Source organism: Sturnira hondurensis, unplaced genomic scaffold, assembly GCF_014824575.4.
Source record: "Sturnira hondurensis isolate 20B ecotype Veracruz unplaced genomic scaffold, ASM1482457v3 Scaffold0023357, whole genome shotgun sequence".
NCBI classification, from domain to species: domain Eukaryota; kingdom Metazoa; phylum Chordata; class Mammalia; order Chiroptera; family Phyllostomidae; genus Sturnira; species Sturnira hondurensis.
In genome coordinates, this window is record NW_028095988.1 from 3619371 (window position 1) to 3632961 (window position 13591).

Consider the following 13591-nt stretch of genomic DNA (forward strand, 5'->3'; position numbering starts at 1 on the left):
CTGGGTGTTGTCCCACAAAGCAGAAGGTCGCCAGTTAAACTGCTGGTCGGGGCACATGCCTGGGTTGTGGGTTCAGACCCCGATGGGGCCAATCAGTGTTTCTCCCTCACATTGATGTTTCTCTCCCTCTCTCCCTCCCTTCCCATCTTTCTAAATTAAAAAAAAAAGAACTCAAGTGCTGAGGTTGCTGAACTGAGGTCTAATTTCTGATGCCATATCTGATGCCAATATGTTATTGTTAATAATCATATATTTCCTATTTGTTTCATAAATGATGGGGGATGCCCAAAACCCAGAATTATCTTCTGGAGGGAGGGCCCATTGTAAGACAGGCTCCCCCCACTAGATGTGTGTTCTGAGATCAGTATACCCAGCTGTCATTGTTGTAAGAGGCTGTGTTCAACTTCAGTGAATTTTTTTGAAGACTCTTTCAGTGCCTTTGCCCACTTCATGACGGGTGATTTAGGAGCACATCTGCCCACACCGTGCTGAGTGTCAGCAGTTTTTGACCACAAATGGCATGACCGCCATGTCCCACCCTCCCTATTCTCTTGATCTCATCCCGAGTGACTTTTTTGTTGTTTCCCCGCGTGAAAAGAGTTCTCAAAGGGAAATATTTTGCAGATGTGGAAGAGGTGGAACAAAAAATGGCAGAAGCACTAAAAGGCATCAGAATCAACGAGTTCAAAAACTGTTCTGAGTGGTGGAAAAGATGCCTTGATGGGTGCATTGCACCAAATAGAGAGAGAGTACTTTGAAGGTGACTGAAGTTTAAACATGTAGGAATAAATACAATTTTAATAAATAAATTCTGGTTTTGGGGGGTCTGCCCTTGTATATTTTTATATTTTACGTGTATGAAAACGTATTTTACATATGTAAAAAACTTTATTGATATATAATTCATATACTGTTATAATACAACACTCATTTAAAGTATACAATCAAGTGGTTTTTAGAATAGTCACAGAGTTATGCAACCATCATATCACCCATTTGAAAACATTTTATCACCCCAGAGAGAAACCCTGTACCCGTTAGTAGTCACTCCTCATTTCTCCCCAACGCCCCCTGCCCAGTGTAAATACTAATCTACTTTCTGTCTAAAAATTTACCTATTCTGGACAGTAGATATAAATGGAATCATATAAGTGATCTTTTGTGGCTGGCTTCTTTTAGTTAGCATAATGTGTTCCATGTTGTAGCATGCATCAGTACCACACTCCTTTTTGTGGCTGAATGTTGTGTTTCTTGAGGTATAACTTACAGATGGAAAAGTGCACAAACCTGAATAGTATAGCTCAGTAAGTGTTTACATATGTGATCACCACTATTCCCGGAAGACTTTCTCAAGCCCTCTGCTAGTCAATATCCTCTTTTCCCAAATTTTCTCTTTGTCCTCTGGCTTCTATTTTTTATTAGCTTTGTCTGTTTTTTGACCATCATATAGATGAAATCATAAAATATGGGTTATTTTGTGAATAGCGTATACTTTTAGTGACTCTTTGCATGCTAAGTTCTAGAGGATAAATTCCTCTGCTCTGTAGGAAAATCGCTAGTAAATTCAGAAAATTGTACATTTGGGTCCTTGATCTATTCGGGGGATCTGACCTGCCCGACCCAGCTCCGCTGCTGGCTCCGCCTCTCTTACCGTCCCCGTTGAACGGTTCGTAGTTGTCGGACTTCCGTATAATTCCGTTTCCTGGTCTTTGGGTGTGTCCTAGTTCTCCAAACCTTTGTTGTATTCAAACTTGGTTGTGGGAGAAGGCACAGTGTTTCCACCTATGCCTCCATCTTGGCGGAAGTCCCTGAATTAGTTTTTTAAAGTCTTCCTGCAAAGACAAGTCTAGGTCCAAATGGCTTCATTGATGAATGCTCTTCAATATTTAAGGAAGGAAAAATATCGATCCTACACAAATACTTTCAGGAAATGGTGGAGAAGAGAACCTATTTTATGAGGCCAACTGTCAAAGCCAGGAAAAACAGCAAAGAAAATTATAGTTCAAAATCCCTCACAAATTTAGACACAAAGGTCTCATTATATTAACAAATTGAATTTAGGGACATATACAATGATTCATTATAATATGATCAAGAGGATTTTCACTTAGGTATTCAAGATTGGTTTAAGATACTAAAATAATTAATTTAATATACCATAATTAATAAAAGACAAACCCCAAATCCAACACCTGTTTATTATAAGGACTCTCAAACTGTAAAAAGAAGGGAGATTTTTCAACCAGATAAACGGCATCTGCAAAAACCTTGCAGGTAGCACTTAACGGTGAAGGATTTCCTCAGACTGGAAAGAAGGCAAGAATATTGGTCCTTCCCACTTGTGTTCAACAGTGCATGAGAAGTTCCAACTAGAGCAAGGAGGGATAATAAAAGGAAATTAAAGGCATCCAGATTGGAAAGGAATAAGTAAAGCTGTCTTTATTCACAGACAGCATCATCTCATATCTTGAAAATCCTAAGGAATCTATCAAACTGCTATAATTAATCATTGGGTTTAGCAAAGTCATAGGACATAAGATCAATATACAAGAAGAACTGAAATTACACTGGGAAGGAGCAATCTAAAAATAAAATTAAGAAAACAGTTGCAGTCACAATAACATCAAATAGAATAAGATAGGAATAAAGTTAAGAATAACTCCTGAGGAAGGCTTTCCTTTATAAAGGAAAACCCATACCTGCCTTTTTATTTCAGCTTTGCCTCTAAGTAATCACGTACAATTCATGCATCTTCTCTGAACCTTGCTTTCCTCATCTTTAAATTGAGGATACCAAACTATTGTACTACTTGCTTCACAGGGCTATTATGAGCATTAGATCGTATTTACAGTGCAAAGATTTGCACAGTGATCATTGTACTCAGTAAAGTGTACAGGAGCTGTTTGCCTTCGCAGTCCCTTAGTTGAAGCCATTTGAAATGCACTTACAAACGTTGGCAATTGAGACACACAGAACAGTGCTGGCTAGTCCTGCCACGCAGAGAGGAGCCGTCATTCTGCACCCGGTGAGTTGGGACTGTTCCCAGACACCTTGCTCAGTCTCTACCCGGAAATCACCATGAGACCATGATTTACCCATTTGGTAGAAGGCTGCCATTTTCACTTGTCATTTTTGGAGTGCCTTTTTTTTCTTCTTCATGTTATGAAGTTTGAGGGGGAATTTTAGTCCCTGCGTGTTAAACAACTGATTGTTCTTCAAAGCTGTCATTTTCTGAGTATTTCAGTTTGTACCATTGAATTTAACTTTTCTTCTCTTCACTTTCCTCTTTTAAGGGCTTACGGCAGCCAGCTCCTTTTTCTGATGAAATTGAAGTAGACTTCAGTAAGCCCTATGTCAGGGTAACTATGGAAGAGGCCAGCAGAGGAACTCCTTGTAAGTAAAGGCCCAGTTATTTTGTTGTTTTGCTATTGCTTTTAGCATTTAATTGTATTTATCAAATATATACCTACTTCTTATATTCTTCCCTCAGTTGACCTATAAAGGCTAGTTGGGACAAGGGGGATGAGTTTCTTCTATCTCCCTTGCTGTTCTTTTGGGAGGATAACTACACCATAAAATTTCTTTTTTTTCTTCTTATTATGCACTTGTTTCCCAGGATGTTGTCACAGCTTTGAGCCACAGCAGTGCACACTTGTGTCCTGGGCTGTGGTCACAGTTATGAGATATAGCAGAGCAGAGACAGTAAGACATTAGCCTGAGCTGGATTTTAATCTTGTCTATTTTTACAAAGGTCTGAATAATATATCAGGCTGGCTGTCACATTTTTAATAACCTTCAGAGTTGTTCCCCACATCTTTCTGTCAGTGAGTACCCTGGCTATGATGCTATTGATCACAGAGGACAGCAATATCCCAAGTTGAGATGCTCCTCACTTAATGTTATCTTTATTGATACAATTTTCCTAGTTTTTTAAGACTTACTTTATTATTATGAAAACTCATACTATTTATTTGTATGCTTGGTTTACATAATGTATGTATTCTAGATACTCTTGTTTTGTGCAACTGGCTTTAGGGGTCATCATAAATAGAGACATCCATGAGCATTTGTTGTGGATACAGAATCTTATAGACAGCTATTCTTACTTCCTAATAAATTCTTCTAGTTTCTTTTTTTTAAATCCTTTTGTATTTCTTCCAGTTACTATGGTAAGTATTCTGTCTACTGTGTAAACATAGGTCTGGATTCAAACTCAGGCAAGCACTAGGGAATAAGAAGCAGTTATAGCCACAATCTTTACAGAAGATATCTGTGGTTGCTTCTTAATGGTGTTAGCATATTTGCTCCCTGTTGTAAAACTGGGGAATAGTGAAATACAAACACAAAAGAATGCTGGGCAATGTTAGGTCAGCATTAAAGTCTTCAATGTTAATACCCCTGGACTACTATGTCTTGGCTATATGGAGTATAGTGTTTTGGGTTCTCATAATTCCAGAGAACGCTTTCCTTTTGAAAAAGTGTTAATAGGTGTTGATCATAAGCCTTCTGATTCATGATGTCATGTTTTGGGTTTGGCTCCCCTTCCTTGAGTAGTCCGGCTCAAGGCTAATGGGGCAGGTTAAATGACAACATGGAAAAACAGACTATATTATATGTAACAGGGTGTAATGGTGGGAGGTCACACTTCAAAATGCCACCAAACTGTTCAAGGGTCACATTCAGATGTGATAATAGAGCTTCTTGAAGGCGAGAACTGCTCATGTACTCTCTAACGACACTTGTTCAGAATGTAGCCCGCCCTCAGGTCTGATCATGTTAACAGTGTTGGCCAGCTTGTTGCTAATCTGTCCATACCACTTGTGATAAAATGTATGTGTGTGTAGATATACTTTTCACAAGTTTGTAAGCTTATAATTAACAAGCACTAACTAATAAATCTAATTTTTAAAAACTTTAGAGTAAGAGAATTTTACAAATAGTTTATTTTTGAGATAATATACTTCACACTCTCTTTATCATATACATGAAGGAATTAAGGCCCATAGACACTTAGAAACAAAAACTCCTCTACAGTAAAACAAATAGTTAGTGGTTGAATTGAAGCTAAAACCTCGGTTTTTCCATCTTTGTGTGCCCTTCACCCTGGAGTGCTGCAACTCTTCCTAGACATCAGTTATTAACAATAGAAGACCATCAGCCAACTGATTGTGTTTTAGGCTGTACAGACAGTCACAGGTTAGCCTGTCAAGTTGGCCAGTCTAATTCTATCTCCAGTGTCTCCCCTATATCTCATTATGTCTGTTCAGTTTGATGTTAAATAGATAATACTCCAGTTTCGCTTCAGATGATGTAAGTCTTTCACCTTTTAAATAGCTAAATGACTGACTGAAGGGAGCATTCCTCCCTCTACTCCCAGGTTTTTACTTGGGAGGTTAAGGGTATACAAGAGGGAAGTTAGTATAATCTAGGAGAAAACTCACTACCCGGGGGTTGGGGAGGGGGGAAACAAATATGGCTTGAGAGATGAGATGATCTCTTTTGAAAGATTTAAAAAATCAGTGATATGTTCTCCTAGAGAAAGGAAGAAAATGCAGAGTCTGAAGGGCACTGGAAATCTGTTAGGGACAAAATGTTTTGGTGATAGGTATTTGAGAGAATGTATTGAAAGAGACCCAGGTTTGTTTGGCCTGAAGGAGAACATCTAGAGATTTAGCCAGCAGTAGTGCAAGGAGTGTAATTCGTAATCCAGATCAGAAACATTTCGAGAGTGAATGGGTTTGCTCTTAATAATACACCTCAGTGTATTATCAGATATAAATCAGAGGGAAGGTATGGTTATCCTGGCCAAGAGCCTCTTAGTGAAAGAATGGATAATTTGCGCTTGTTCCTCAGATTTTCTAGTTTAACAGTGCCCCCTTCTGGTCACTTGGTTAATATACCAGCCTGGGTTCACCAAAGACTTGGGTTGAAGTCAGAGGGAGTTGAGAAGTTGGGAGGCTGGGGAAACACTGAGGAGAGCAAGAAGCACATCTGGGGTTGGTCTAAGAAAAGGATTCAGTGGTGGTGCGGCCTCATGTGGGATGATTAGTTACTGGCAAACAAGCATTCTATGCTACTTTCACGATCAGGAAATCTCACTTTGCCCCTGATGTATACTAATGACAAAAACAAAAACAAACAAACAAAATAAAAAACAAGCAAAATTACTCTTAATTTTTGTATTCTATCCTTTATCTTTTAGGATCAAATAAAGTGAGATCATAGCCACTCTGGACTTGTTTGGGAAAGATTAAAGTATACCAGTTACTTCATGGTTATTATTTCTAAAATGTAGATAAGAGATTATACTACTCAGGTTGTATTTTGCTTTGTTTTATAGATGAGGAAACTGAGGCTTAACAAGGTTAAAAGCACAGAGGAAACAGGATGGTTGGCAAGGTTGAGTTATAACCTTTCTGACTTTTTAGACCATCATTTTATTTCTGTTTTTCATTGTATTGGTATATTTGTTTTATTTAAAATTTTATTACCTGTATTGCAAAAGCAATACCATGCCTAATATTCTTAAAGTACCAAAAGGTATAGAGAGAGAAATGTCTTCCTTTTACCACTGTCTCATAGCCACCTAGTATCTCTTTAAAGAGCAACCAATTTTACCAATTTCTTGTGGATATCTGTGCAAATAGTGTCCATATCCTTCTACCCTTTTAATGGCTGTATCATGGTATAGTCAGTGTTCCATTGAAATTTAGGTTGTTTCTAGACTTTTGCTATTACAAACAATGCTGCAGTGAATAACATACATTTTTACAAATTTGTTTGTGAGATATATTCCTAGAATTGGAATAGCTGGGCCAAAGGGTATAAGCATTTGTCATTTGATCTTTGATAAAATATTGCCTGATTGCTCATCTTAAGTTCTATTAGTTTATATCAGCAAAGTATGACTTCTCAGTTTAAAAGCTTACTTGCTTATGGATAAAGCTATCTAGAAATAAAAATCTGTAAGCTTCCTGAGAACCAGTTTCCTCCCCCTTGATTCCTTTTCTTGACTCACCAGACAGGAGAGAGAGGCATCGTATCCCCACTTTCGGTGTGTTATTTCTGATAAGACTTTGGCCCTTCTTTCCCAGAGTGATGTATGTGCTCCTACTCTTTCTGCTGCTACAATGAAGTAGCTTTTCCTTTGTTCAAATAGTAGGAATATTTTACTAGAACTGGTTAGATTTATCATTTGAAGCATGATGAACCATTAGATCAATTTCATTCTCAGTGTATTTATTTGGATTTGGAATTGGTCTTGTGACCCAAGAGAACACTTCTGGCTTTTCTTTCATAGTCCACTACCACAAAAAGTAAATTGACAGTTATTTTCTCACTAATGGAGAGAAGAGAAAACTACTAATGTAAAGTCCTAAAATATTTGTTTGAGCCCTGGCTGGTGTAGCCCAGTGGATTGAGCGCAGACCTGTGAAGCAAAGGGTTGCCGGTTTGATTCCCAGTCAGTGCACATGCCTGGGTTGCAGGCCAGGTCCCCAGTAGGGGATATGTGAGAGGCAACCACACATTGATGTTTCTCTCCTACTTTCTCCTTCCCTTCCCCTCTCTCTAAAAATAAAAAAATAAAATCTTTAAAAATATATTTGTTTGATTTTCAAATCTTATGTAAATAGTATATCACTCTCTACTAGTGTTATACTGAGAAATTATAACGCATGCTCACTATCGAGGAGAAAGGCTTGGCCCTGACTGGTTTGGCTCAGTTGGTTGAGCATCATTCAGCAAAGCGAGAGGTCACCAGTTTGATTCCAGGTCAGGTTACATGCTTGGGTTGCAGGTCTGTTTCCCAGTTGGCAACTGATCGATGTTTCTCTCCTCGTCTTTCTCTCTCTCTTACCTTCTCTCTAAAAATAAGTAAAACGTTTTTTTAAAAAGAGAAATGCTTGAAGGAATTCCATCTGTTATCCCAGAGTAGGGATTAAGAAGCAATAAATTGATAACTGGTACTTACCTTCCTTCTTTCTTAGTCTCACCTTTTCTGGATCACTCCTAACTCTCTGGGCAATAGCAGGGAGGTTTATTTTCAAAGCAAAGCATTAGTAATTAGTATTCAAGGCAGCTTGAAAAAGAGAGAGCGAGCAGCCAGATTATAGGGTAACTATATTCTCTTTATATGTAACTGAAGTTTAAACATAAACTGAAGGGGAGGATTTTGAAATTTTCAACTTACCTGTTGTGTAACTCTTCCCTTTCACTTCTAAAATAACTTTAAGAAAAAGCAATTGTGAAATCCACTTACCTGAACGGTTTGGTACAACCACTGTAACAGAGTTAATGGGCATGATGTCAAAAGAGTCTTTGTAGCTGACGTCTGTGATGTTTTTCCTCACAATCCTCAAATTAGAGTGACTGTCCAGAGAACACCTTGAGAGAGGGGTATGCAAGGATGGAACAGTCACACAGTGCCATTTCCAATTTGTCAAATATGAGATATTGAATCAGTGTATTTTTTAGATAAATTTTCTTTTGGATTTAGGTGAGCGACCTGTAAGAGTTTATGCAGATGGAATATTTGACTTATTTCATTCTGGACATGCCCGGGCTCTGATGCAAGCGAAAAACCTTTTCCCTAATACATACCTCATCGTGGGAGGTAAGGAAACATCTTTTATCTTTATAACCTGAGTGTGTTGGCTTTTGGCTTTTAAGTGAGGGATATAATACAGCCTCTCTAAAACATGCTCTACAAACCTGGAGAGAGAGAAGTTCTAAGCCCTTTGACCTGAAATGTCCAGTGTTTATCTCACTGTTTTTAGCTGAGTGTCTGTAGTCATGGGACACCCCTCTTGCCTATTTAAGAATGACGTTTACTCTGGATTTCAACTTATCATTTTGAATCAGCTGAATTACAAAATTCAGCTTAACAAATGTTATATGGTACAATCCAGTCTTATAAAAATAGGATACGAAAACATTTTTAAAAACTTAATTGATGCACTAATGTTAAGCAGGTTTATTTCAGAGGCAAAGATGTTAGTCCTGTTGGAGCCTCTCCTCTCCAAAGTGTGAACATATTGTCAGTGAGTGTTGCCCTTGAAGGTGTATTTTGGATTAGAAAAAGCATTGTTATCTGGACGTGCTGCCTGCAGAAGATTTTTCTCCAGGTTGGGGGGACGGTTACAGTCCTAGGGAGAGATTGGTGACTGAGGAGTGGTTAAGCAAAGAGAGCTTGGACTTACAACTTTCCGATGTGGTGAACTCAGTTTGCAGTGACGAGCTAACGCACAACTTCAAAGGCTTCACCGTGATGAATGAAAACGAACGCTACGATGCGGTGCAGCACTGCCGCTACGTGGACGAGGTGGTGCGGAACGCCCCCTGGACCCTGACACCGGAGTTCCTGGCAGAACACCGGGTAAGAAACTGAGTGCAGGTCCCCGTTTCCGGTTTCGGAATTTCTTCAGCTCTCAGGGCTTTTGGTAGTTGGTAGCTTTCCATTAGCCTTATTTTACTTCTATGTAAAGTCACATAACGGAGATGACAGTGATGTTACTACATTGCTGGGATAGTCATCCCCGACATTGGGGTTTGATGGTTTATAAACACTTCTACATTTATTATATTTTCATTTGCTCCCCATAACAGTCCTGTTGGGCGATTACTATTTCCATTTTATATATGAGAACAAGGCCAGAGAGACCGACTAACCTGGGCCAGATCACACTATCAGGTAGAAGTTGAATGCGTCAGTTAGGTTCTCTGTCCCCGCTGCCATCACCAGACTCTGTAGGTGTCCATCCTCGTAGCGTATCAATCTCTTTATTTTTTTTCCTAGGTGACTATGAGGATACCTTTATTAAAGCTGGGGACAGTAAAACAAGGAAGAACTTAGCATAGAAGAAGCAACAGGAGAGCCTAGGCTGGGTTGCTTTAGCTCACTGGGAAGTCAGAGAAGAGGGGGCCTTGGAACAGGTTCAGAGAATAAGCCTGGGGCAAGCTGCCAGCTGTCCATTGCCTTAGAGCTAAGGAGACACGTGCCTGTGGGGAAAGGAGTGGGCAAATGGCTCGGGCTGCTCCCCAGAGGGAGAGTGCGTGTGCTGGGACCCGTCTCTTTAGAATACACACAGCCCCAGCCATGCTCTCGAGTTCACATCACAGGAAATCAGACAAGCATAGATGTCTCTTGTGTTGACTTGAATTTAGTTTCAGGGCTTCGATTTTGGACTAGAAGTTGTATATAATCAGAAATGAGGAAGATTTCTCACTTTTGCTCACCGAGTTGGTATTATAAAGCCCCTTACCTCTTTTTAATTCTCCTACATTAAAGCAAGAGGTTATCTGTAAAAGGTAGGTTAAAAAAATGAGAGGAATTTATCAGGTCAGGTTGGAGGGCCTCAAGCTTGAGAAACCTGCAAGCATATTATCAGTTCTCTAGAGGGGTTGTATGGAAGGTTGAAAGTGAATTGTTCAATGAAACAGGAAGGAACAGAGTTAGCCAAAGTGCTTCAAAAGCAATACTTTCGAAGCATAGGTCTGAAGCTAAGGGATATTTGTTGTAACTATTTGTTAGAACTATTTACAGTTCTCTAGCTTTTCTATGCCAACATTTGGCAGCCAATGGTACCAAAGGTGTAATGGGCAAGATTATTCTTAGTAACACAGGCCCAGGCAGAAGAGGTTAGAGGAACTTCTAATTTTGCTTTTCTTCTCGTTAGCAATGTATCCTCAGCCACAAGTCTTGCTTGCCCACCCAAGTTTCATTTTGCTACCTATGGATCCCCGATAAGTTGTTTATGAGTAACTGAGATGTTAGCTGAGAGTCCCTGACACAGTCCCAATGAGTCTGCTTCACACCACAGTGGCCTCTGGGAGTTGGTTATGGTGGTGTTAGCAATCATGTTAGCAAAGGGCATATGACTTATTCAGGAAGGAGTAAATAAGTGAGGCTTAGCATATTTCCCAGAAATATTATTGATCTCAGTGCCAGTGGTCTCTTCACTGTTGCAAGAGGTATTGACACTAGTAAAATGGATCCTGGGACCTAAAGGTCTTTTATGGCTTTGGATTTTGCATTTCTCAGGAGTATAGATGTATCTATTCAAGTTCAAGGATCCTTGGTTGCCATTTTTATATTCCCACTCATCTCTAGGACTGAGAGAGGAACCAATTAACAAAGAAATGACTTATTTCTCATAATTTCAGAAACCCAGTACACCTGGCCCAGTTTTCCAAACATGGTGACTGGTATATAGTGTGAAGGTGGTGCCTCCGGTAGACCAGGAAAAGTAGCTAAAAAAAAGAAACTAGCTGACTTCATATTTATAATCTGTAAATAATTAAGTCGAGTGGCTTGTGAGTGTAGTATGGAATCTATGAGCAAAACAAAGAGAGATAAAGAGAAAATGTCCAGTTAGGACTGGCCTTTCCTTTTTGTCCTTTTCCTAGGCCTGAGTATGTACTGGTTCTTTCTGAATGGCTGGTATCCTGGGTTTTAAATGATGTTTCCTTATTTTCAGATCGATTTTGTAGCCCATGATGACATCCCTTATTCTTCTGCCGGAAGTGATGATGTTTATAAGCACATCAAGGAAGCAGGTGAGTAAGTTGATGTGCATTTTTAATTTATGAGCGAGTCACAGGGAAGTGACAGAGATTCATCCACGTTGCTACTTTACAGAGAAAAGTTTATACATTGAGAAATTCAACATCCACTTTCAGGACACACTTTGGATAAGAGGTTAAGGTGAGCATAGTACCCCCAAATCCAGCCATTCTCAGTCTAAACTTCTACTATTGATATCTTTTAATTTCAGGAAACCTTTCTCTAGCCCCATATTTTTCTTTTTAGTTTTATTTTCTTTTTTTGTAGAGAATAAAGATTTTATTCACTCTCCAAGAAATGAGAAGAAACGATGTGGAGAGATACACCAGCATTAAGGAGTTGGTACTTTGAGCTTTTACTGGATTGTAATCAGATTTAAAAGGGTGGGGGTGGGGTTGTTGTTGTGTGGCCCCTGGGCTATTGGGGCCTTAAAACACCAGGCTGCAGGTCTTTCCACTGTTATCTTCCACCTGTAGCTGGAGGGAGCGGTTAGTTCCATTCTTGTTTTCCAGTCATTTCCAGTCCTGGGGACAAGCTCAGAAGAGTGAAATGGCGTCATGTTTAACAAGGTCGAAGGCCTGCTCAGCAAATGGTGCCTTATAGCAAATGGCACTGACTTTATCTTTTTATCCCCTTCTGGTTTAAAAATGGATTTCTTCTTTTTTTTTTTTTGTTCTTTTTTTAAAGTGTATTTTATTGATTATGCTGTTACAGTTTTCCCAATTTCCCCCCTTTATCCCCCTCCACCCTGCACCCCCAAACCCTCCAGCCTTCTCCCCTCCCTTAGTTAATGTCCATGGGTTGTACATATAAGTTCTTTGAGTTCTCTGTTTCCTCTACCATTTTTTCTCTCCTCGCCTATTTTATGTCTACCAATTATGTTTCTTCTTCTCTGTACCTTCTCCCCCATTCCTCCCTTCCCCCTCCCCACTGAAATCCCTCCATGTGATTCCCATTTCTCTGATTCTGTTCCTGTCTAGTTGTTTGCTTAGTTTTTTTGTTGTTTTTATTTACTTTTGTTTTTTTTAGGTTCTTTTGTTAATAGTCATGAGTTTGTTGTCATTTTACTGTCTATATTTTTTATCTTCCTTCTTCATAGATAAGTCTCTTTAACATTTCATGTAATAATGGCTTGGTGATGATGAACTCTTTGAACTTGACCTTATCTGGGAAGCACTTTATCTGCCCTTCCATTCTAAATGATAGCTTTGCTGGATAGAGTCATCTTGGATGTGGATCCTTGCCTTTCATGACTTGGAATACTTCTTTCCTGTAAGGTTTCTTTTGAGAAGTCAGCTGATAGCCTTATGGGCACTCCTTAGTAGGTAACTCTTTCCTTTCCTCTTGCTGCTTTTAAGATTTTTTCCTTATCTTTAATCTTGGGTAACTTGATGATGTGCCTTGGTGTGTTCCTCTTTGGGTCCAACTTCTTTNGTTTTTATTTACTTTTGTTTTTTTAGGTTCTTTTGTTAATAGTTATGAGTTTGTTGTAATTTTACTGTCTATATTTTTTATCTTCCTTCTTCATAGATAAGTCTCTTTAACATTTCATGTAATAATGGTTGGTGATGATGAACTCTTTGAACTTGACCTTATCTGGGAAGCACTTTATCTGCCCTTCCATTCTAAATGATAGCTTTGCTGGATAGAGTAATCTTGGATGTGGATCCTTGCCTTTCATGACTTGGAATACTTCTTTCCTGTAAGGTTTCTTTTGAGAAGTCAGCTGATAGCCTTATGGGCACTCCTTAGTAGGTATCTCTTTCCTTTCCTCTTGCTGCTTTTAAGATTCTCTCCTTATCTTTAATCTTGGGTAACTTGATGATGTGCCTTGGTGTGTTCCTCTTTGGGTCCAACTTCTTTGGGACTCTCTGGGTTTCCTGGGCTTCCTGGAAGTCTATTTCTTTCTCCAGAGTGGTGAAGTTTGCCTTCATTATTTGTTCAAATAAGTTTTCAGTTTCTTGCTGTTGTTCTTCTCCTTCTGGCACCCTTATAATTTGGATATTGGAATGTTTCAAGTTGTCAAAG

General features: G+C 39.2%; 1 protein-coding gene across 4 annotated transcripts in view; it reads left to right on the forward strand.

Moving 5' to 3' along the window:
• The window catches only part of PCYT1A (phosphate cytidylyltransferase 1A, choline), a 58232-nt gene that overhangs the window by 30989 nt on the left and 13652 nt on the right, over positions 1 to 13591 (forward strand). For all 4 annotated transcript variants that reach the window (XM_037037687.1, XM_037037686.1, XM_037037688.1 and 1 more), the window contains 4 exons: positions 3294 to 3393; positions 8498 to 8614; positions 9225 to 9376; positions 11478 to 11556. In XM_037037687.1, the coding sequence (XP_036893582.1) occupies positions 3294 to 3393; positions 8498 to 8614; positions 9225 to 9376; positions 11478 to 11556 (448 nt within the window). The remainder of the gene's footprint in view (positions 1 to 3293; positions 3394 to 8497; positions 8615 to 9224; positions 9377 to 11477; positions 11557 to 13591) is intronic.